Source organism: Sorex araneus, chromosome 3, assembly GCF_027595985.1.
Source record: "Sorex araneus isolate mSorAra2 chromosome 3, mSorAra2.pri, whole genome shotgun sequence".
Classification (NCBI taxonomy): Eukaryota; Metazoa; Chordata; class Mammalia; order Eulipotyphla; family Soricidae; genus Sorex; species Sorex araneus.
The window spans coordinates 168488908-168514277 of record NC_073304.1 but is presented as its reverse complement, the minus strand read 5'-3'; the positions used below and the strand labels follow the sequence as shown (position 1 = coordinate 168514277).

At 48.1% G+C, this 25370-nt stretch overlaps 1 protein-coding gene across 8 annotated transcripts in view; it reads left to right on the top strand.

Annotated features, from left to right (window-relative positions):
* The first annotated feature begins 12235 nt into the window (after positions 1-12235).
* The window catches only part of CADM1 (cell adhesion molecule 1), a 373107-nt gene continuing 359972 nt past the window's right edge, over positions 12236-25370 (top strand). For all 8 annotated transcript variants that reach the window (XM_055129871.1, XM_055129869.1, XM_055129874.1 and 5 more), the window contains exon 1: positions 12236-12394. In XM_055129871.1, the coding sequence (XP_054985846.1) occupies positions 12274-12394 (121 nt within the window). In that variant the 5' untranslated portion in view covers positions 12236-12273. The remainder of the gene's footprint in view (positions 12395-25370) is intronic.

Below are 25370 nucleotides of genomic sequence, written 5' to 3'. Positions count from 1 at the left end.
TTTTTGCTTGACTGATTAATTCGAAAATACCCAGGAAAGCAATTGTGACGGCAGTTGTCGAAAGACCCATTCAACCTCTGAGCTTCATGGAGAAAGATCTTAGGGAAAATATCTTAAACCTGTAGGGAAATATTGATGCTTCACTCTCTTATTCCTTATTTCTTAGCTCTGATTAAAATTTGTATACCTTTGTCAAAATGCATTTCAGCCTAACCAATGAAAAATAGTATTAGAACTTTTAACTATAGAGTCCATTTGTAGTCTTCCTTTTATCCAGTTAAGTTGTTTGACGACTTAAATCCCTACAACCAAAATTCAAACAATGTACTTTCACCTTTTCTAGGATCAAATAAGCATATTTCTAATTTTCCTGCTAGGAAGAACTTTTATATAATTTATTTATTTGTAGAGAAAGAGGGGTCCTACAAACACGCTATGCACGTAAGTCAAACTAGCTCAGAGCCTGGCTCAGAAGATTCTAGAACAGCAGGATGTTTGTCTGTTCCCTCCTTTTCTTTTCTCTGCACTAATAAACAAGCTTAAAGGGCCGTCAGTGGCAATCTCTCAAAGGGTTAGAGCTCATTCTTTGCACACAGGAATCCTTGATTTGATTCCAGCACCACCTGGTCCCTGAGCACAGTTTGACAAGGCCTCCCCAATAAGATCTGAAAAATAAACAAGCTTAATAGTCAACAGAATGAGCAATATTCAGAAAAATAATTTCTTCAAGAGTATACAATTTCATTAAAATGTTAAATGTCTATGAAAAGATGGACTGGACTCACTATTATTATTTGGAGTTTTAGTATACTGGAGTGATAGCACACGGATAGGGCATTTGCCTTGCACGCAGCCGACCTGGGTTCGATTCCTCTGTCCCTCTCAGAGAGCCCGGCAAGCTAGAGTATCCCACCCGCATGGCAGAGCCTGGCAAGCTCCCTGTGGCGTATTCGATATGCCAAAAACAGTAACAAGTCTCACAATGGAGATGTTACTGGTGCCCGCTCGAACAAATCAATGAACAATGGGACAACAGTGCTATAGTGCTATAAAAAGATGTATTTTAGGGATGGAGAGATAGTACAGCAGGTAGGGTGTTTTGCCTTGCTTATGGCTGACCTGGATTTGATCTCTGGCACTCTATACGGTCTCCCGAGCCCCATCACCCCATCACGAATGATTATTGAGCACTACCTAATGTGGGACCCGAACAAACAAAAGTGGGGCATGTTTTGGAGCCAGAATGATAGTAGAGCAGGTAGGGTACTTGCTTTGCATGCAACAGACTTAGGGTTCATTTCCCCGGGTACTCCATATGGTCCTTGAGCCTATCAGGAGTGACCCCTAAGTACAGGGCCAGGAGTAAGCCCTGAGTACCACGAGGTGTGGCCCAAAAACAAAATAAAGAAAGTCACATTTTATATAGGGGTTAGAAACTAAAAAAAAACATTATGTAATATACTAAAATAGGACTGTTGAGTCACAAGTAGCAGGTCATGGTCCTAGACTTCTTGGGTTCTGGGGTGTTTTTCTGGTGGTCTCTTGGTTGTTCTGAGTTTGGAGGCTTCACAGGGAACTCCAGGAAATAGGAGTGCTAAGCCTTCTGGGGTGCTAATTTTTTTCTGGGAAAAAGGTGAGCTCTCTCTTTTTCTTTTTCATGTTTATCAGTAATGGCTTTCAGAGCAGAGGAGCAATCTTTTGAAATGATGAGAATATGAACTTGGTCATTGTAACCTGATTTGGCAATCCCATTCCATTTGGGAGATTTTCAGCCTGACTCTGAAACACAGCAACGGCGGGGAGGGGGGTGGAGGTGGGTTGGGAGGAGAGGTGTCCCCCCAGGCCCCATGTTGAGCTCCTGCTGGGTACTCAGTGATGCTTGTGTATTAACTGAAGCCCTCTGTCCCCTACAAAACCACATCTCTTTTCTCAATTATTTCAAATAAATATCAGTGGTTTCATTTAAAAAAGAAGAAAGCGCCAGAAATTTCCATATGGAAAGCACAGTGTAAACTTCACTGATTTTTAAAGAAATGGTCGGTAACGGGAGAGAACCCATCTGTATGGTTTGGCAAATTAATTTCGAGCATTTGAAGATTTAATAAAAAGAGGCTGCACTCCTAGAAACTGGCTTTAAAAATCACACTCCCTGGCAGTTGGAGGTATTCAATGTGCTTCTGTTTATTCCAATACCCCTTGACCATTGGTTTTGAAAGACAATGGCGCTCTCCCAAACTCTGCCAACTGGGAAAAGAATCAGATAATGCAGAAGGCGAGCAACCTTCATGACTCACCTTTCCATCCTCTGTAGGATTTCTTCTAAATCAAAAGACTGTTTCATTTATGCCTCCAATAAAGGAGGGGGACAAGGAAGAAGGATACTTTTCCTTCATTTATTTTTTTTTAATCTTCTTCACCTTCATAACAAAACACATCCTGAGTGAAAAAACCCTGGATGAGCCCTGGTGCTGGCCCAGAGGGTGAAAGCGATAATTCTGTGAATTGTAAATTAGAAATTCTATTTGCAGTTGATACTGAATATATGAATTTACCAGTGTCACATGGTTTCTCTGGAATCCAAGGGTGATGGGTGCCTTGGAAGTGTGAGGAGAGTGGACAGAGGAATTTCAATACCAGTGACAACAAGGTTTCTAGGTCCTCTGGATTTTTTAGGTCTACCATCTAACCCTGGACTGGAGCGCTAGCACAGCGGGTAGGGCATTTGCCTTGCACATGGCCGACCTGGGTTCAATTCCTCTGATCCTCTCGGAGAGCCCGGCAAGCTACTGAGAGTATCTTGCCCGCACGGCAGAGCCTGGCAAGCTACCTGTGGCGTATTGGATATGCAAAAAAACGTAACAACAAGTCTCACAATGAAGATGTTACTGGTGCCCCCTTGAACACATCTATGAACAATGGGATGACAGTGCTCCAGTGCAGAACTACCATCTAACCCTGGTAGATGTTTTAGGAGCAGAACATAGGCTCATTAGCCTTTCCTAGACATGGCAGGCTGGACCAGTGATGGGCCGTGCCTCTCAGGCTTGCAATTAGAGGTTAGGAGTCCAGTGTCTCTCCTATTAAAACGATCTTGCTTTGCAAAGTAAGTGTTTAGGAGGTGAATATGCTGGAGACCTTGGCAACTTGGAATTGCTCACCTTCCCTAAGTTTGAATTGACTGCATGAGATTTTTATCTCCTCCTTTGCATGAGCCAGCAAAATGGAAGCCTCTGGCCGGCAGTAGTAACTGAGAAGCTAGGTAATTGACTCTGGTGGGAGGACATGAGTGGATGGCAGAGCAAGGTAAGATCAATTCAAAGGCCCATGGAGTATCTCTCCAAGAAGAGCAGGAGACCCTGGGGTCCTGATCCTGGATTTCTGCTACTCAGCCTGGTGGCAAGGAACAGTTATATCCTTTCCCCACAGGCAGTACGTTTCTGGGCCAAAGCTGACACAGACAAGAGGAACACTTAGATGAAAGATAAACAACAATTATTAGAAATCATCAAGGTTCTCTCTCTCTCCCTTTCTTCTCTTTGTAATTGAAGTCATGAACTATACTAATTGCCTCTGAAACTATATGCTATTTACCAGGTTTTATTAACTACGCTGTAAGAGAGTACGCCCGTGCCGTGTATTGGCATCATGTAGATATATTAAGATTTTTGCATAAATGTGTTATTCATCTCAGGCCCAGTCACATAAATAAAATAGAGAGAGGGAGATATTAGTACTGTAACAAAAGTCTTAGAGAGAAAGCTTAGCAAGTGACAATGCTGTCAATGAACATGAAAGACTGAAATTAAGGCTTGCTTTTCTTCAAAACCTGAGCTTTAAACAAACTGAACTTCAGTTCTTCACAGTCTGGGGACAGGTGAAAGGAATTATCCACAGCGCCACGTGGGGTTCCTGCTGGCGGGTAGAAGGTGTCCTTAGAGAGCTGAAAGCATGTTCTAAAAAAGTGGGGGGGAAGCCCTACCTAAGTTTGCAAAAGAGTAAAATGATTATGCCTTTTCTGGAACCCTTTCAACAAACCCCTACATTTTCAAAGAGTTACATGAGACTTAGCCAGCCGTTGACTTTCATGTGAGTTGCATTGCTAAACTGCTTGCAGTCCTCTGGAAATTAAGGGTTTGGTGTTTGCTCTAAGTCAGACAATGGTTTGATTTAAGTTGACAGAGTTTGAAGAAAGAATAAACATGGGCCCTCAGTGCCAAAATTACAAAGCTTCCACGCAGCCCCCAGAGCCGGGCAGGGATGATAACCATAAAGGAGATGTAAAAGCAAAATCATCAATTCCGTATGCAGTTGAGGGATTTGAGTGGCATTTGAAACTATATGAACAAACATTACATTTTCTACGGGGCCATAATGCACTGCAAAGAAGAGGGTTGAGGGAGGAGCTCAGAGGCAGAAGTTATACTTGGCATGTAGGAAGCTCAGGGTTTGATATTGGTGAATGCAGCACACACACACACACACACACACACACACACACACACAAGACTTTTGAGATCCATCCACCTAAAAACTTTCCTTGGGACGGCCGGATAGATTATTAAGACAATTTTTATTCAGAACTGGTCTTGTTTACAGCCATATTAGAATAAGTTATATGACCATTGTCGTCTCTTAGCTGCACAAGCGATACAATCTCATATTCATAATATGGCTATTTTATACTTGCAGCTTTATGAACATCTATAGATATCAATATCTATTTTTAATGGATCTTGCTGAAATCCTGCTGCCTGGGAAGTTCTGCTGCCTGACTCTGGAATTATCACAAAGCCAGATCTGACAATTATGATATTCTATCAGGAAAATAGGACTTCGAAAGTACAGGAGGAACTCTTGCAGCCTCATAACCAATCATACTGTAGCACAGCAATAAAAAAAACTAAGGTTATATGGGATAATTAGTTGAGTTACCTCAGCTGCAATAATCCCTCTATCCCACCCAAGGCTGTCTGTCAGTGTCAATGAAATTGAATGTCAAAGTGAAAAACTCTAAAGCTGTTTCTCCCATATTAGAAAATCACTAGCAAATCACATCTTTTTGCCCTACTGGCAAGATAAACAAAGTTAGCACCGAGCTTCCTTCTTGTTTTGGCAAACTTTAATCAAACTGTTTACACTGCGAGGGAGTCTGCGCCCACATTGAACCTGAGCATTTTTTCTCTAATGTCAACTTGATAATTTTGTCTGAAATGTGCTTATTTGTCTTCGTTGTAGTAATCGACATACTCTGCGCCCCTTCAAGATTCATTGATTGCTTACAAAAATTGATGTTATCATATTGATACTCCTGGCTGATTTTTTTTTAATGTTCCAACAACTAAGGAGATAGCTCAAAGACCTGGAGTACATGTCTTGCATGGGTGTGGCCTTAATTTTGATCCCTGTAGCCATATGACCTCCTGGTCACCACTGGGTAAAGCACTGGTGGTCTCCAAGTACCGCTGAAGTGGTCCTGGTGACATACTGCCCCGCTGGCTCCAGGGCACATCACTGGCTGAGTATTAGGGCATCACGTCTAATAAGCCAAATAGCCACAGGAATGGCCACTGCACTTCCACCAGTCTAGTCTTTCTATGGGGTGACCACGTCCACTTCATCCAAGTCCATGGTTTCCATTTTCACCTACACATCCATGACTCCCAACTCAATCACTTTCCTGGACTCAACTGTTTCAGATGATTGATTGCCTGGCTGAATATTTCCAAGCCAATAATTCCCAAAGTGAAATGTTCATCTTCCCACTGCCCATACTCCAAACAATACACAAACCAATGGATCTGTTTCATAGTCTGGAGAGTATCTCGGACATCTGTTCCAATGCTGAAAGAACAACAACAAAAATCTAGGGTTCACCTTGTTTCAATTTATTTGGGAGAGGCACTTGAGCCATACCTGACTGTGCCCAGGATTTACTTCTGCCTCTGTGTTTAGGGGTCACTCCTGACAGCATCATATGTGACGCCATGAGTCAAACTCAGGTTGACTATATGCTAGGCATGCACTTTACCCATTGTACTATCACTCCAGCTCTAAGGTTCACTTTAAAACTACTACCACTATTTTCACCATGATATCACTAGAATGGGCTAGAGCAATAGCACAGAGAGTAGGGTGTTTGCCTTGCATGCGGCTGACCCAGATTCAATTCCTCCATCCCTCTCAGAGAGCCTGGCAAGCTACCGAGAGTATCCCGCCCACACGGCAGATCCTGGCAGGCTACCTGTGGCGTGTTCGATATGCCAAAAACAATAACAACAAGTCTCACAATGGAGATGTTACTGGTGCCTGCTCAAGCAAATAGATGAACAACGTGATGACAGCGCTACAGTGCTACCACTAGAATGATATTTCTAGAATATAAATTTTAGAGTGCAGTTCAAGTGGCCCAAACAGTTCTGTTACCTAAAGTAACATATGAAAACATCTAAGCCAAGGGGCTGGAGTGATATACAGCAGGTTGGACGTTTGCCTTGGATGCAACTGGCCTGGGGTTTGATCACTGGTATCCTGTATGGTCCCCCAAGCCCACCAGGAGTGATTCCTGAGCACTGAGTCAGGAGTAACCTCTGAACATTACCAGGTATGAACCAAAGACCTAAACAAACAAAACATGTAAGCCAGACAGTCAAGAGAAGCTCCTGTGTATTTTCCCCAGCTTCTTTTCTCACTACTTGTACCCTGGCAACCTGGGATCCAGCCATTTTGTCATCCAGCCAAATTACAAAATGCTATTTCTCATTTCCCAGATATACACCATGCTCTCCTAAACGTTGGGCCTTGTAAATGACCTATCTAGTCTCCATTTCCCCTGATATCAGTGTCTAGCCTGTGGAGTCTTGTTTAACTGCTAATGACTGTCTCCTGCGTGATTTCCCCTCGATAAACAGACATTCACACCTGCTCCTTGGGCATGGCTAGGTGCCTCCCTTCCCTGTTAACACAAAGCTGTGTGCCCATAGGATATGAGCATCTAGTACCTTTAACGGTTACATCAGCCTTCCCTATTACACTCCGAGCTCCTCAAGAGGAGTTTCTCATTCTGCCTTAGTGTACCCCAAACTTAATAGAGGCCATTCCATCTGGTGGCACTGTGGGATTTTTCTTTTTGCTTTTATTACTATGTAACTGTATCAGGGCTAGGACAAATGGAGACATTACTGATACCGCTCGAGAAAATCGACGATCAACAGGATGATGATGATGATGATGATGATGATGATGATGATGATGATGATGATATGTAACAGAATCAGCTGTATTTACATGGATTTATTCCTTAGTAGCTGATCCAAACAAAATATGACTTGGGTTCCTGTGACAATTTTCCTTCTGTGGAAGTGAGCAGCGGGGTTCTTCTTGACCGGGCTTATATGTAATTTTCTACAGTATAAGTCTGTGCTTGCCTTCCCTTGCCTTCCACCTGATGTTCTACTCTTTTTTTTTCTTTTTGGGTCACACCTGGTGATATACAGGGTTCTGCACTCAGGAATTACTAGTGGAAGTGCTCGGGGGACCCTATGGGATGATGGGTATCAAACCCGGGTTGGTCGCATGCAAGGCAAACGCCCGACCTGCTGTGCTATCGCTCCAGCCCGGTTCTACTCTTGATATCCAAGAATTTACTGTCAACACAGTGATTGTAGACTAATAGACCTGTGGGGAAAGTATTTAATTACTCATTTAGGAATATGGATTTGACCGGCTTTATAATTCATAAAGATTCTTAGACTGATGCACCCAAAGAAGAGCTGCTGAGTCTTAATCTAAGTATAGATGAGCTGTCTAGTAGAAAGACTTAGAGTCTGTCCAGTCCAATAGCCTAACAGATGGCTAAGTTGCTTTAATTCATGGAAGATTTCTCTACAAAGCTGACGTGAATATTATTTTGATACACCTTTGACAAGGGAAGCTGATGTTTCGGGATTATTTCAGTCTGTGTGGGTTACTATAACAAAATATAGTCGAGCACATAGCTTAAATCATAGACATTTATTTTCTCTCAGTTCTGGAAGCTTAAAGTCCAAGATCAGGGTGCCAACAACGGTTGGGTTTTGGTCAAAGACCTCCTCTAGCTTGCAGCTGGCTGTCTTTATGTTGTGAGTTCAGGGACTGCATATGAGAGAATTCTAAGGCATTCACCCTAACAGAGTGGTCCTACCATCGTGACCTTATCTGAATCTAATTCCCTGCTAATGACCACACCCCTAAATATCACCAAATTCAGGAGTAAGGGATTTAGCCTATGAATTTGGTGGCTGGGATACAACATTCAACCATAAACCAATTGGCTCTGTTTTCCTATGGGGATGCAAATAATTCAATAGCAGAGTAAGTATAAACTCCAAATACTGTTTGTTTCTTCCTAAGAATTTGTTTTTATTGTTTTGCATTCATGGATGCTCAAATGATTTGCATTTTATTTTCTGTTTTTGTTTTGGAGCCACTTGGGGGAAATTCCATCGTGCCAGGGACTGAACCTGGGATTTTGCATGCAAAGCATGTGCTCCAGTCCTTTGAACCAACACTTGGTCCAATAATTCACATTTGAGGAAGCAAAATGTTACTGGTTCTCATTGATTATCTCTGCAGTATTGCCCAGAAAGCGAATAGGCCTTTAATGCTTACTTTTCATTTATGTTTACCCATTTTTTTCTCAACTGTTTTCATGAAGGCAAACAATATCGGGTCTCTCTCCCTCTCACTGTTTAAGTTTTCTCAGAAGGGGGAGAAAAAAAAAACAGGGAGCTTGGTGTTTCTGGCATTTTTTTCTAACACAAGTAGCGCCCAGATTGTAATTCTGATAAGTATTTCAGTTCTTTCTTGAAAAATTAAATTCACAAAACAATTGATTATCAGTTATAAATGGCAAAAACACCATCTGGTTTTCAAAATTGGTTAGATCCATGTAGCAAGGGGAAAGAAAATGTTGGAACTTGGCATTGGTGAGGCGTTCTAGTCCACGAAGCAGAAAATGACGAGCTTTACTACGAGGAAGCCAGCGTAGTCATAACTTGTATTTAGCGGCAGCGGGGAATTGATACGTTCTTCACATGTTCCATATGTTCAATTGCTTGGCGAGCTCTCCAGTGTGAAAGAGCTGGGGGTGGGAGAGGAGTGGGGCAAGTTGAGGGGGTGGCACCAGCTCCATCCTCCAATTTCAGACTGGTTTTCTCCATCTCGGACCTCCCGTTCCTGCTGTCTTCTGACCTGGCATTTGGGTGTGTGAGCTGCTTCCACGAACGGTGCAGGTGGCAAGTTTGGGTGGAAACTTCTCAAGCTTTCCGAATACTTCTGGAGAGGTAACTCATCCGGCATTAGCATTTCCTACTGCGACGTCCCATGTTGCTCATTGCCAACTGGAAATTTGAGTAGGTGTTCGTTTGATGTGCCAAGAGAAAGAAGGGAGAGAAAACACGACGCATCTTCCAATGTCCCCATACTGTGTTCTAGTGTGGGAGGGCTGGGGTCCGACCAGATTCCATGAGCGATGCAGTCTCCCGAGGATTTCTTTTCCTTAGGAATATAATTCTACCTTGTTATTTTAAAACTGTTTCTGAGTTGCTGGCACATATATATTTTTACCTTATGTTAAAAAGGTAGCTCTCCTCTGCTTATTATTCATGGAGTGGAATGTGAAATTTATTCATTCCGTTAAGAAAAAAAAAATTTTTTTAGGGCCGGAGAGATAGTACAGCAGGCCAGGGGTGTTTGCCTTGCAAGCAGCCCACCAGGGTTGAATCCCCGGCACCCCAGATGGTCCCCAGGCCTGCCAGGAGTGATCCTTGAGGGCAGGTCCAGAAATAAACATTGAGCAGCACAGGCATGGCCCCAAAATTCAAGATATATGAGGCCCAGTATAGCACAGTGGTTAATTGCATAAGCTGTCTGTAGCCTTAGACATTTTGACCTAGGGATGGGAACGGGCAATTACATAATTCTTCTAACTACATTTTAAAAATAATAAAATGGGAGATAAAAATAAGTGCTGTGGGAAACTATTCCAAGGATTCAGTGAGATTATGTGTGCAAAATAATAACTCACTAAATGCAGAATTAGTGAGAATCAATAATAGCAAATATTGCTATTACTATGCACTTGATTCTGGTAGGCAGCTAGAGTTCCTGGCATAAATGATCTGACCTGGGGCTGGAGTGATAGCACAGTGGGTAGAGCATTTGCCCCTGCACGTGGCCGACCCGGGTTCGATTCCCAGCATCCCATATGGTCCCCCAGCACCGCCAGGAGTAATTTCTGAGTGCAGAGCCAGGAGTAACCCCTGTGCATTGCCAGGTGTGACCCAAAAAGCCAAAAAAAAATAATCTGACCTTTGAATTTACATACACACACAGACACATAAGACACACACACACACATATATGTTTATCTGTATACCTGTGATATTTTTACCTGGGTTTTGGTGGGACCTTGCTACACATTTGGGCTAATCCGGGTAGCTGTACTTTCAGAGAGGATAATATGCAGGACTTTGCAGACTGGACGCTCTCCTGGTGGCCATGTGGTGCTGTTTGCCGGCTGGAGCTTCCCAGACTCCTGGAGGACTGCCGGCAGTTCATGCGTTAGGGCCTGTAATTACAGAGCAGAATATCCAGGCCAGTGAAGACAGGGCAGTCTAGAAATTAGTTTATGCATAATGGATAATAGAAGGCTGGTTTTTAAGTGTAACTCATTTGGTGGGTTGGCAGATCTTGACTTCCTTTTTGATATGTAACATTTATTTATTATTTTTTAGCTAGACGAGCCAGCGCCGAAGGCTGGTCAACTCATCTGCTGAAGCTCTTGGAGAATATAGCTCAGATTCAGCAATTTACATTCAGTCATCTCTTGGTCATTTAGCCACAGATAATTTGTCATGGTTTGTTTTAGCTGTTGTGATATTGATATTTATTATGCAAATTGTATTTCCTACATCTTATTGTTCTGCATTCTATGAATACTTAAATTATTATAAACCTTTACACTTAATATGGCTCGTCCTTCAATTTGATGCTTGAGCAACAGAGGGTCAGAGCACACGCGATCTTCTAGAGGGGAAGAAAATAAGTAATTAAAAAGCAGACAAACAAGAGAGCCGGCTGCCTGGTTGAAAAGAAAGCGATGGAAATTGGGGGAGGGAGAGCGAGTCCGGAGAAGCAAGTCGCTTCAGTTAAGGAGCCTCTCCCAGACTCTTAGGGCACCTGTTGGTCTCCAGCCGCCTGGGGGCGGAGGTGGTCCCCAAGGCTTAGAGGAGGGGGCGGGGGTTTGAGCCCTTGGTGAAGACACTATCTCTACACACCCTTCTTGCACCCTGCACCCCAAAACATCGGTAGAATAGGATTTTTGTTGAATGTCTAATGCACAATGACACATGCTATATATATTGGGTTAAAAAGAAAAAATGCACACACACACACACACACACACACACACACACACACAATAAGACAGGAAGGAGACCTCCTGCAAGATGAGGGAGCCCAGCTTACCCGCCTCCTCGAGCTACCTTGCCCCTGAGAATCTAGCGCCAAGACACCAGCCTGAAAATCCTAGAGTCCCACCCCGGTTCCCCGCTCCAACTATGCCCAAGTCTGCCGCTAGGCTTTCGAGCGGGCTCTCCTGCTCGGCCGGACGTGCCAAGCACGCATGCACTCCTCGCAGATTGTTTTGTCAATCCGGGGACCTGCATCCTCACTCTCCACTCCCGAACGGCTCTGCTCTGGCTTCCCCAGGATCTCTTCCTCGGGCGCAAGGTGAGTGACAGCTATCTGCAACATCTGGTTTTCAGGCCAGACGTCTAAACCGGTGGACCGGGCAGGGGAGCCTCCTAGGGAAGCAAGTGATTGTCCAGTGGTCGGGCTGATCCAGCGACTGCTGGGAACATCCCTAATAAAGGTGTCCAAGAAGCGAGACCCGCCCCGCCCCCTGCCCGGAGTCCGGTGCACGCCAGGCGCCGGGGCGCACACTTTTGAGCTAGCCGTGATCCCGGGAAAGCGAAGACGCCTTTGAGCATCAACAGATTTGCATACGCCCCGCCCCCGGCCCCGCCCCCAGGTGGCGCGGGCGCGCCGCCGAACGCCGGCGCCAGGGGGCGGGACGAGGGAGGGGGCGAGTCCTCCGAGAGGCGGGGGCGGGCTCCCGGCGCGGGGATTGGCCGGGCGTGGCCCCGCCCCCGGCGCATGTAATTAGCATCTCATTAGCGGTCCGCTCGGGCTCCGGAGGAAGCCAGCGCCGCCAGTGTGAGGCAGGTGCCCGACATGGCGAGTGCGGTGCTGCCGAGCGGATCCCAGTGCGCGGCGGCGGCGGCGGCGGCGCCTCCCGGGCTGCGGCTCCGGCTCCTGCTGTTGCTCCTCTCCGCCGCGGCACTCATCCCCACAGGTAGGTGTGGGCTCGCGGCCCGGCCGGCCCCCCAGGAGCGCGGCCGCGGACGGGGGGAAACGTTTCCATGACAACGTCCCCCCACTGCCCCCAGCCCCGGGGCTGCGGAGCGCGGAGTCGGCGCCCCGAGGGCAGGGCCCGCGGGGTGGGGGGCTCGGAGCCGCGGGCAGGGCTGCACCCACGCCTGTGCTCCGCGCCCGGGCGCGGGGTGCCCAGCCGGCGCCCCTCCGAGCCCTCCCAAACTCGCCGCGGTGCCCGGGAACTTGCAGGTCTCCGCGCCTCCCGGGGCTGCCCTCTCTCTCCAGCGGGCGACCCCCCGCCGCCGCCGCCGCCGCCGCCTCTGCCGCCACCACCGCCGCCACCGCCGCCACCACCCCCGGCCCTCCATCCTCGGGCCTCCCCGTGGCCGCCTGGCAGCCGCCTCCGGCGTCGATGCCTGCCCGGGTGCCCTGGACATCCCCGGACTTGCCCGCTGGCTCCCGCGCTCCCCGCGCTCCGCCCGGCCCTCCGCGCGCCCCGCGCGCTCCCCGCGCCCGCCCCGCCGGCTTTGCGGGGCTGCCCGGCCGCACTCCCGCCGGGCAAAGTTCCCCGGGCCCCGCGCACGGTGGACGCCGGAGCCGGGGAGCCCGCAGCCCGCGGGGCGTGCGGGGCGTGCGGGGCGTCCGGGGCGCGGGGCCCCCCTTTCCTTCCCTCCCCCCGGGGTGGTGGGAGCGGCAGAGCGAGCGTGCGCGGCCTCTGCGGCCGGGAGGGCCCCCCGCGCTGCGGGCCTCGGGGCGCCCCCCGCCCCCCGGCGTGCCCGGAGGCGCCCGGAGCCGCCGAGCACTCGGCAGGAGCACGCCGTGCGACCGCCCGCGCGCCGGGCGCGTTGGCGCGGTCGGGAAAGAAGAGGGCAGTGTTTGCTTTCGCTAACAAAAGGCAGCCCGAGCTCTTCCCCGGCGGAGAGGCCGGCGGGGCTGCCCCCCGCCGCTGCCCCCGCCGCTGCCCCTGCCGCTGCCCGCGCGCCTCGCTCCGCGCCCCGGGCGCGCCCGCGGCTGCGCTGAGCTCGGCCGCGACGGGGAGGCGGCGGGAGCGCGGGATGCAGCCTGCACAAAAATAGAATGATAATACATTTTTTTTTTTTTTTAAAAAGGGGCCAGGCGGTTGCCACCGCGCCCCCCACCGCCTCCTCGTCGGGGAGCTGCAGGACCCGCGAGCAACAAGTGGCGGCCGGCCGGCGAGAGCGCAGCCCCCCCACCTGCGGAGCCCCCCGGCCCGGGCGGGCGTAGCGCCGGGGACCCCCGGGCCGCTCCCGGGGCGCCTCTCGCCCGGGCTGTGCCTTTTGTTTACACGCTAGAGGACACACAGTTACGTAAACACCGCAGGAGACACGCCGTAGGAAGCGGGGATGTGCGGGGCCGCCGGCCCGGGTGGGCGCCCACCCGCGGTCCCCAGGCCCGCGAGGACGCCGGGCTCCCGGGGCTGCGGCGCCGGCGGCCGCTCGCCCTCCCCGGCCCCGCTGGTGGTGATGTGTTGCTTTCCCCTTTCCTGCCACCGTCTGTCCGCCGCTTGTTGTTTATGTGTGTGCGTGTGCGTGCGTGTGCGTGTGTGTGTGTATGCGCGCGCGCGTGCGTGTGTGTGTGTGTGTGTGTGTGCGCGTGTGTGTGCGTGTGTGTCCCTCCCTCTGTGAATTCTTAATTTACGAGTTCCGAGATAATTGCGTTCAGCCCAGGCCGGTGTGGTTACAACTTCATTTCGGGCGATGTCTCTAGACTGGATGGGCTCCATAAAACGTTCCCGGGAGCGGTGCCTCGTGCTGCTGCTGCCGCCGCCGCTGCTGCATTGTAAAAAAAAAAAAAAAGCGGCAGTGCCAGTGTTTAAACGTGAGCGTGAGTGAAGGCTGGGAACTGGCGCAGAAGGGAAGCCACAATAGACTTGGCTTGGCCGCAGGAAGAAAGACCGGGGTGGTGGCGGAGCGGGGGCGCCGCCGGAGGGGCTGCTCGCCCTGCGCCCGGCCCCGGGCGCCGCTGCCCGCCGCTGCCCGCCGCTGCCCGCCCGGCCGCCGGGCTCCCGGGAGCCGCTGCTCGGCGCTGGCATCGGGGACTCGCCGGGCTGCCGCCCCCCAGCCCAGCCCAGCCCAGCCCAGCCGGGGATCCGGGCAGACTGAGGAAGGAGCAGCTCTGGAACTCCACCGTGCATGTCAAAGCGACAAGAAAATTCTGTTGCCAGTTACCATGGAAGCAGCGCCTGGCTCCTGTGGACGGCCCCGTTTTTCTACGCTGGTTATCAGATTGTGTTCAAATTAGAAAGTAATTGGGCTTGATTTGTAGTGGAGGGGCTGAGATGGCTTCCCTTTCTGTATTTTTTTTCCCCCTTTGCATCCATCGTGCGTGCGTGCGTGTGTGTGCCTGTGCTTGTGTGTGTGTGTGTGTGTGTGTGTGTGTGTGTGTGTGTGATCGTTTGCAGAAGGGGGTCTTTGGCGTTGCCCAGTGCCCTAGGCTTGGGAGAATCTATTTTAGGTAGGCAGCAGAGATATTTTTTTTTTTTTTTTTTTTAGCCCTCTAAGCGCTGCAAGGCCTGTGCCTCTCCTCCCAGCGCTCTGGGAAACCTGTTGGAAAGCCTGCGGACTTGATTAGGCTCCTCTCCTTGCCACCCTCGCCCGGCCAGCGACGCAGGGCCATTACGCTTTAGGTCCTGGTTCTGTAGCCTGAGCCATCGGTCCCCGCCCACCCTACCAGTGGTGTTGGCATGAAAGGGATGATAATGCAGCTAAGGGAACACACACTCCATCACACTTGTTACTGTCCAGTGCATCCAAGCGGATGCACTCCTTACCTTTTCAGGGTGGGTGAGGATGGCTGGGTGGGCGGTGGTGGTGGCGAGGGGAAGAGCCGGGGGCTGCTGAGTTTTGTGGGTGGTGGTCTGGGGGGCGGGGGCTTGTCGAACAGGGATGGGCGCTTTACCGAAGTACCCCTGCTATTGTTGCCTTTCCCCGCATCCCATTGAATAGCCACAGGAGAGACTTGCACTGTCTGTGATAGCTTTGATAAAATATCCCTCATTAATGCCACTTTATATTTACAGTGTGTCACTGGAGACGCACAAGGCTTCATTTAGTGACTGGTGTGATGAGACAAGCTTGCATTATTTGCCTGGGACATTTTTGGAGGAACAAGAGACCCATTGAGCAATCTTTTGAAATGAACAAATACGGAAAAAAGGGGGGAATAAAAGAGCAGGCAGTTCTCTGGAACAAAGAGCTTTATTCATATGGATGTTGTACATGCTTTATCCAGCTCTCCCCAGTGGCCCTCCTGGTGGAGGGGAGTGGGACCGGGGAGAAGCCCACAGGCTGGGCACCTTCGCGGCCCCTCTCACTTCCTGACTCATAGTCCTGTGTGCTCCAGACCGCTCGCCTCGCTCCGCTCCCTCGCAACCCCCAGGAGGTACCTGCTGCTGCTGCCTCAGTCTAGAAGGGAGCTTTGAGATCCTTTCTCCCCGCTCGGAATTTCAGTGGAAGAAAGTGCTTAGCTACCTGTTGAGATTGATGGTCGCTGGAGGTTGAGGGGAAAGAGCTGTCCCTTTGCTAGGACACGTATGGGGACGTGCTTGATAGCGAATGCCAGCTTGGTAAGATGTCTTGTGATTATAATATTCGCCTTCCTTTTTTATTTTTAAGGCAATGTTTTGAAAACTAGAATCCAAAATAGTCATTGTCATTCACGCGCCTTTGGCATTTTTAAGGGACTTTTGCCTACACCTGGTACATTTTGGACTCATACAAGTTAATTTGCATTATTTCAGGATCTATACTGCTAAATGACTTTCAGGCTTAGAAAATGGATAATATTGCTATAATTATAGATGTGTTTTGGGGGGTGGTTATTTGACAGTTTGATGTCTTCTAATCAATTAGTTAAAATTTGCATTTAGGAAATTAGTGTTTAATTCAACGAAAGGCCTGGTTTTATGTGGGAGGGGAAGGGTGGTTCATAAAATGACCTTAACTAATCAAAGCTATGATTGGAATGGAAATTTACCAGCATGTTAAAGAAAATTTATAAGAAATAAGTCTAAAGGATTCAAATGTTGCATCTCTTTTTTTGGGGAAGAATAAGACTGACCATTAAGCTGGACATTTTTAGCTAAAAATCCAGCGTAGAAAGGAGAAATCACACAGCGACATCTGTTGCAGAATTGAAAATATGCTGTTTGAGTTGAAAGCAATTAGTCACATACAAGTACATAATAGTGTCAGTGTGTGCTCTTGCAAATATATATACATACATGTATATATACATACTTGTGCATGAAAGACGCATGTATATGCAGAAACTCTCCCCATTCAATTTTCATGGTCACATTTAAGAGTGCTTAATATAGATGGAGCATCTTAGCACCCAAGTTCTTAGTATTACCTGTTGAAAAATCAGACATGCTTAAAAAAAAATGGATAACGTTTGCAAGGGAAAGGGCATTAGACACCGTCAGGTGAAATTCCACTCCTTTGCATCAGGGCAGCTAAAACCCAGAGAGGGAGGGGCTTCGCTGGGGGTGAAGGGAGGCTGCTCAGGCTGCAATGCCGGGCCGGGGAAATGTCCTGGATGTCCAGTCAGGGGCCTGTTCTTCCGTCTTCCTTCCGAGAGAGGCTCAGGGGCGGGGTGTGGATGGTTCATGGAGAGAGATGGCCTCGTGGCCCGGAGTCGTTGGCATGCTGAAGGCAGCCAGATGAATCGTCACTCTGGGTAATCAACCTGTGGGTCAGGGGGCTGAAGTCTGGGGAGAAGAGCCCAGCTCTTGGTAAGGTTGTCTCTGGGGCTGACAGATGATCCCGAATCCTCTGGATTTTGGCAGCTGTATCGTGATCGCTGTCCAAAGCGCCCTCTGAGAGGAAAGCCCTGGATTTGTGGCGTTGTGATAACTCAGATGTGTAGCAACTAGGCTTCAGAATATTCTGCGTTGGATTTTTCCGGTTTTCGCCTTTTTTAAGGATTGTTATTGACATTAGAATTGGTTCCATGTAGGTTTTTTTTTTTTTAAATAAAAAAAAGTCCAGAACATCTGTTGATTTACTAGGTACTCGTAGCAGAGTAAAAGCCCAGGTTTATTCTTCAAGGGAAAAACACGGGCTGAGGCGTCGGCTCAGTTTAAAGCATAAGCATGGCATGTGTGGAACCCTGGGGCCAGTCCCCGACACCGGAAAAATAAAAAGAAAGAAAAAAAAATCATTTTACTTTTGCAAGATGACATTTTCCACATTGATGACATTTTCATTACTATATCATTTGATTATGGAATTAATTTTTTCGAATGTGTCCAAGAGTAGGATTTCGAATGCCCCCATGAGCGCCCGGCTTGCAATTCTCCCGGTGTAACAATTACCCTTGGTCATCCAGGACCTGGTGCCTCCCTTTCCAGGTTATGTAATCTTTCTTCTTTTGTGTTTGGGTTTTTGGGGGGCTTTGCTCAGCAGCGCTGTGGATGCCCCCTGGCATTGAGTCTGGGCCTTCTGAACGTGAAGCTTACCCGCCCCACCCCTTCCATTATCTTCCTTGTTTTTTTTTGGGGGGGGGGCATAGCTGGAGATGATTAGGGCTTCCTCTTAGCTGGTCCTTTACTCAGCAATCACTCCTGGCAGGTTCAGGGGACCAAAGTGGGGTACCAAGGAGGGAACCCAGGTCAGCCCCGTGCCAGGCAAACACCCCACCCGCTGTGCTATTGCTCCAGCTCCAATTCTTATGAAACCTCGGGCAGCTAATTTTTTCATGTTTGAGGAGGATTCTCTGAGAGTCTCCACAGCCCAAGACCCCCCACCCCCCAGCAGTCATGGTCTAGGATCTGAATGTGCGTCTCCCCCGTGGCTGTGTGGAATCCCCTCTCCCCCATCACCATGAGTGCTCCATGCTGGCAGACACAGAGGCAGGAGCCCGACAAGCCCCATCCTGCCTTTCCCGCCTGTGCTGAGGAGACCTTTGCATGGGGTTTGGTTTATTTTGAGCAGGGTTTTGTTTGGACGGGATAAGATGAGTTTTATTGTTGTGTAAATACGGTTGTGTAAATATGCAGCAATTGTAGCTAATCCCTCCACTGTGGCACGCTATGGAGGGCACCCACGGCGAAGATGGGCCATTTCCAGTTGTTCTCATAATGAATACTCTCGTCTGAGGACTTCTGGAGGAATGGCTATTCTAGTTCCGTGGCCGGGAGATACCTTGTTCATATATTTACCTCTAAATGCTTCCCTGGTCTTTTCCCTTTCCCATTTCTAACTGACTAAGTACTAATTTCAGCCAGTATTCTTGAGCGGAAGTGATCACACATGCCTTGTTGTGTGTGGGGACCTATACAACAAGCTGTAAGTACTTGGGAAGGGGGATTGCAGGGCGGGGGGCGGGGTGGTAAGGAGAGAAAAAGGCACTGTGTGTGTGTGTGTGTGTGTGTGTGTGTGTGTGTGTGTGTGTGTGTGTGTGTCTTTGGCTTTGGGGCCACACCCTTTGGTGCTCAGGGGCTACTCCTGATGCAGTGCTGTGGGGACCTTTGCTTGTTTGCTTTTTGGGTCACACCCAGCGATGCACAGGGGTTACTCCTGGCTCATGCACTCAGGAATTACTCCTGGCGGTGCTCAGGGGACCATATGGAATGCTGGGAACCAAACCCAGGTCGGCCGCGTGCAAGGCAAACGCCCTACCCGCTGTGCTATCGCTCCAGCCCCTCTGGGGACCTTTTGGTGCCCGGGACTGAATCTGGAACTTCTGCATCCAGAGCATCCACTCCAGCTGTCCCCCCTCCTGCCTGAAAAGGTTACTATTTTTACATTTCGGGATTTGTCCCATGGCTTTAAAATAGGAATTGGAGATTTTAACCAGAAATTTTGGAAGCCTTAAGTGTTAATTTGCAAAACGTCTTGGGTTTCTCAGAAAATAGGTTTGGTTCCATTTCCCAAGTGCCTGAAATGTGAGTGCGTGTGTGTGTGTTAAAGAGGTTCTTTCTCCAGTGTTGTTATTTAATGTGGACTATAAATCCGGAGCATTTAGGTTTTTGGTTTCCAGCCAAACAAGTAATTACACATGAGATGGTTTTGAGAGGGGTGGGAGCAGCCAGGTAAAAAAAAAAAAAAGAAGAAGCCCTCTCTCCCTGAACCCCCTCTCACTTGGCTGGAACACAAGAAAAGCACAAAGGATTGCCCACATTCAAGGTTTGGGGACGCACCAAAATCGAATAGAAAAAGCCTTTGTTTGGTAACCATCAATGAAGGAGGGAACCCACTGGAATGTTTGTAATTACAAGTGGCACCTCCTTGTTTAAATTTTAGAAGCCACAGTTTCTTTTTCAGAGATTTAAATTGCAGGCTCTCGCCAGCAGCTGCTGTTGTGGTTAATGGGCAGTTTCTCTTTGAAGATCTTTCAGTGCTGGTTCTCCAAAGCTTTGGTGCAGTTGGCCTTGAACTGGGGTTAGAAGAAAGGGAGCCGGAGGTATTTATGTACAGGCTCAGTCAAAGTGCTCAGTGGCCTTTATGATGACTCAGAAGAGAAGCTTGGCTGCCAGGCTGAGAGGAAGTCAGCGCGAAGAAAGTCGGGGCTGACTGACAGGTGTCTTGAACGGGCTGATTATCTTCAGCGAGATGCGGGTGGGGAACCCTTTTTTCTTTTAGTCGATGTTTTACTGGAATATTGTCATTTGACCCAACATTTTGATCTAGATATTTCAGAAATGTTAAATAGGCTTGAAATGAAAGTGCTGTGATATATATTTAAAGGCTCCTCCGCGTTTGAAGGGAGATATTCTGTGACGTGGACTTTAAAAAAAAAAAATGCTGAGGAGAAGCGGCTGGCTCTTGGCAGTCTTCCTGGGAAGGTGCTCTGCCGCCCTCCTTGTCAGCCCTGAGTTGCAGGGTCTAGCTGGAATGAAGTTAGGAGGGCCCCGGTCTGGGCGGGGAGGGTGGGGAGGAATCTGCCCGCACACATGGGCATTACCTGCCCCGTCCCTCCCATCGTCTGTACCATCTCTCCTCGGGGTAAGGGTTAGCCAAAATATTAACATGTCACAAATGGGTCCTTCCCTCTTGGCTTCTGTCATGCTCTCAGCTCTTCCCAGTCTCCATTATTGCAAATGATACCCCCATCATCTGGGTCTTCAAGGCCTCTGAATCTTGGAGTATCTTCATTTTTTTTTTTCCCTTCCTTTTTTTCTCTTTATTCCTTCTGTCTTGGACCGAAGCAACACAGGACTGATTGTTTCTCCATGACGGCCTCTGGAAGCCTCCATGTGGTCCCCAAAATACATTTTAGGGGCTGAGCTTCCGAGCCAGCTCCCCGGAGCACTGCCTCTGGGGGTCAGAGCAGCAGCCCCCCGGCCCCCATGCCCAGGCCTTTCTCTCCTCAGAGCACCCCAGATCCAAAATGCACACAGCTTTGTCTCTCGGTTGCTCCTGCCTCCCTCGCTTTCTCACTCCCTCTCTAATTGCCCTCATTTCTTATTCCTTTGCAGCCCAGTCCTGGTGGGACTTGGAAGACTGATGATTCTCCAGTGAAACTGAGGAAGAACGTGGTTCTGCCGAGCAGCCTTCCGCTGGCTGCCGCGGCCTCACGCCACCCTCTGCCCAGCTTCTCTCTGACCTGTTTTGGTTTTCTAGGTGTCTCGGGGCTGATGCTCCTCGCCCGGCTGGAGAATGAAGAAGGCGTCTTCCTTCTCGGCCTTTCTCTGCTTCACATGTGCTGGTCTCAGATCATGCCCCGGCACCTTTTCTGCTTTACAGGCTGTATTATCACACCGATACCTTTCTTTCTAGTTAAGAAGCCAAATGTGGAGAGATGGCGGTCTTCTTCTTTTTATTTTATTTATTTTTTTCCCTTTTTGGTCACACCCAGCGATGCTCAGGAATTACTCCTGGCCATGCTTGGGGGAACCATATGGGATGCCGGGGATCGAACCCGGGTCGGCCATAGGCAAGGCAAATGCCTTACCCGTTGTACTATCGCTCTGGCCCCATGGCGGTCTTTTTTGAAGGAGAAATTTAGACTGAATGGCACCGAAAAAGCAGAGAAATGGTGTGGCTAACATGCCTTCAGACCCCAAATCAAGTCGTTTAGGGATAGCAAGACTTGGGAACAAGTGTTCAGAGTCAGAGGCCTCTGCAGGAGGTGCTGATAGGACACCGATGAGGTCAGCCCCTCTGAAAAAAAACACTCCAGAACTTAACACTCAGAAGAGTGTTCAGTTGCCCATTTGGTGCTTCTGGTTACTCGGAACCACCCACTCGGGGCCCCGAGGAGAAGTGCTAAATTCAGGCTTCCCTTTGCTGGAGTTTCAGCAGTTTTGACTTTGGTCATTAAAGGTCCTCTCCAGATCTAGTTTCAGTTGATAACATGGAGGCCACATCCTCACTGGCTTAAGATAAAAACAGGATTTCTCCACTCACCACTCAAAGACTGTTTTTCAAAGACTTTATCTGGTGGTAGTATCTATCACAGTTTTTCCCTTGTTTTTTTTTTTCCTTCTTTGGCATTCTCCTTCCCTGCAGAGCTCCCTTCTTGCAGGCAGAAGATTATGCAGCAAGATAATTTAGTGATTTGAAAACCTGGGTGTCATGCAGTCTTTGGGGGGCAGCCTGGTAAAAAGGCCCTGTGTCAAGCTGTGTTTCTTTGGCTCTTTTGCTGAAGATGGTTGCGCTAAGACAAGCCACCCAGATTCATTACGTATCATTAGCTTAATTTTCTTTTCGGAACAAAGAAGGAGCTTTGCTTTATTTTTCTTACAGATAATCTTAAACAATGAAAATTTCAAAGAGAGGCAGGGGGGAAAAAGCCCATGTTAATTCAGTATGCAATCACTACTCAAATGGTCTTATCTCTTCAAAGGTTCAAGTAGAGATTAGTTTAAATGACAACACACTCACTTTTTCCTTGTGCATATCTCATAAAGACACCTCTGTCTCTTTGAGTTTTGTTCGAAATCCCCTGAATGGGAGTGGCTGTCCCTTTTACTTTTCCTAAAGCAAATCTCTTCATCTCTGGGTCCAGTTGCTGGAATACCCAGATTAGATTACTCAACTGTATGACTTCATGAGTTAAAACCGGGAACAACACCTTCCCTTCCGGGGTATTAAAAATGAGATCATCAATAGTATACTTTGAGAAGGAAGTAGTTTAGTTTATATATATAAAACTTTTGTTAAAACCCCCATCTACTTAGTGATGGACAGTGTGGGTCGGGGTGGGGCAGCGAGGGGGGAGCTAATGCCCGTCTCTGCCCCCTACTAAGCATACTTGAGAGTCTCACATGTGTTGGGAAATGAAAACAATGTTGAAAGGCTCATTTCAGGATGCACTCAAGGTGCATTTGAAGCACCAAGGGGCAGCCATACCCACCGGGAGTAAGATATTTTGGAGTTGAATCATCAAGTCAAAGAGAGACCAACAGTGATTATAATCTATGGCTTCTGGGCTTTTCACATCAGACTTGACTGTTTTACTTAACTACCTGCATTTTGTGTACTTTCCCTAAAGAAAGGGCTTGCATTTCTGGAGCTAACCCATAAAGCACTTGGTTGGAAAGGGGGAATTTAAAAATTACTTCTAGAGTACCTGCTTTGATATCAGGAATTATGCTAGGAGCATTGCTGGTGGGGTGGGCTGATTTGTGTCTTCCAGAAAGTTCCGGTCTGCTCCTCCCCGAGCCGCTAACTTTTACTTTGAAAATTTCAAAGTTGCAGGAAAGTGGAAAGAGAAGGATGAGCAATGCTGGATTCTATAAAAGTTAACAGTATGCCCATTTGCTATGTCTCTAACTCTTTAAAGCACTTCTTTTCTTTTTTTAATTTTTCTTTTCTGAACCAAGTGAAAGGAAGCCACGGGGGTTGTGATCCTTTACCCTTGAGTACTGCAGCACAAAACTTCTGAGAATAAGGACATCTTTCTACACAGGTTGGTGAGACATCTGACATTGGTTTGGTGAACATTGTCGAACATTGAGCCTGTTTTCAATCTCCCCAGTTGTCCCCATGATATCCTGGTATGTGTTTCTTTGTCCTCCCTCGACTCACACGGGGGTTGGGTTTTCCTTACTATTTTAATCTTGAACTATCCTTGGGGTCCCTCGATTTGCCACAGTAGATGAGACCCTGCAAAGTAGAGATGGGGGGCTGTGTACTGCCTTCCAGCCTCATATCTTCAGGGGATACTTAAGCCATTTTGCCCAGACATTGTTGATGCTAAGTTTCTTCCTTTGTTTTCTGATGTAAATTTAGTCAGTAAGTGTAGGTCAAGTCCCAGATTTCTCCATTAAAAAAAAAAAAATCCCTTTGTAATACTTTCTGGGATCCATTTACTATTCTCTGAATAATCTTGAGTGGCTAAATAGTCATCCTTGTCTGAATCAAATATTACTGTACCAGTAGTTATTAAGTTGTGACTTTTCTAATTCTGTCATTCCTCTACATTGGGTAGAGGCATTTATATAGAAAGAAGAACTTGCCTTTCCCCTTCCTGTTTTATTTTTAAAGTCACTTTGAACTCACAGAATTAAAAAAAAAATCAGTGTGATATTTTCAGTTTGAGAATTTCTACAGCCTGATTTCTGTATCTTTTTGATACATATCTCCATTATTTTATGAATATCATGATGAACTTTGGATTGTCATCTCAGTGGACACACACACACATATACAGTCTTACCTAAAAGGGCACATATAGGTTTTGTCATTTTTCTAGGGAGAGAATTTTATACAGAAAGCTGTATGTAGGGCCAGAGCGAAAGAGCAGTGGGGAGGGCATTTGCCTTGCACGCGCCTGATCTGGCTTCGATCCCCGGCATCCCACGTGGTTCCCTGAGCACCACTAGGAGTAACTCCTGAGTGCAGAGTCAGGAGTAACCCCTGAGCAGTGTTGGGTGTGAACCCCCCCCCCAAAAAAAAAAAAAACCAAAAGAAAGCCGTATGTCTATAACATGTAGGTGACTGATGTGAAGTGGGGAGAAGAGAAGCCACGGACTCGAGAGTCTATCCTGATCCCCTCAACCCACTTGTGTCACCCGGGGAAGTTTAGCACCTGAGTCCCACTGTGCCTTCCAGACCTCCCGGCTCACCAGCTCCACACGGCACTCCTCACACTGCGCCTGTGTCACACTTGGGAAATTATCCCTGCCACCCCGTTGTTTCTCTGGGAGCCGTGGGAGACAGCCAAATGCACATCACACACCAGAGCGGCCGCAGACCTCCAAAGGGGCAGCACGAAGGGAGGAGGAAGCCCACCTCTCCAGAGAGGCCGTGTACATCCGAATGCGGAAATGCACCTTAGACATGTTGGTTCCCTCACACTTGCTTCTGTATTTTGAACATGTCAGTCGTGACTATGACTCAAAAATCCAACATTATACTTCCCTGCAAGTCTGTTATCACCTCTACTTTGCCTCCTTGGTTGAAAAATCCTGGGTTCTCGTTTATTTTAATGTTATCCCTGCACCTTTGACTTTATTTTGTTTTAGAAGCCGCTTTATGTCTTAAATGTTTAAAACTATTTTCGTATAGCTTTTATTTCCTCCAGGGCAATAATTCTGTCTGGATAGTGAAGAGAATTTTCTTTTTTCTTCCTTTTTCCAGTAGTCCGCCAAATTGCCTACAAGAAAATGGGGACTGTTCTTTCCATGTAATATAGCACCATGCCATGCTGCCTCACCAGTCACCTTTCACCTTTCTTCTCTTCTAATACATGTTCTAATCAGTGTGCCAAGTCCAGCTGATGTCCCCCTGTCCCTCCTCTTAATTGCCTGTACTTACTGTGAAAAAGCACAGCCTTTGACCGCTAAGCCTGACCTTGGTCTAAAGCAGCCTGTTGAATTGTCATCTGGGCGTTGTACAGTTATCTCCGGTACCAGTAATGAAAACCAGACCTGGCCATTCATCTGGCGTCTCCACTCACGGTCACATTTTTGTCTCCACTATCACCGAGAAGCCACCTCTCTTGCTTTTATTTGCAGGCGAGGGAGCCAAGAGGATCTCTTGTCT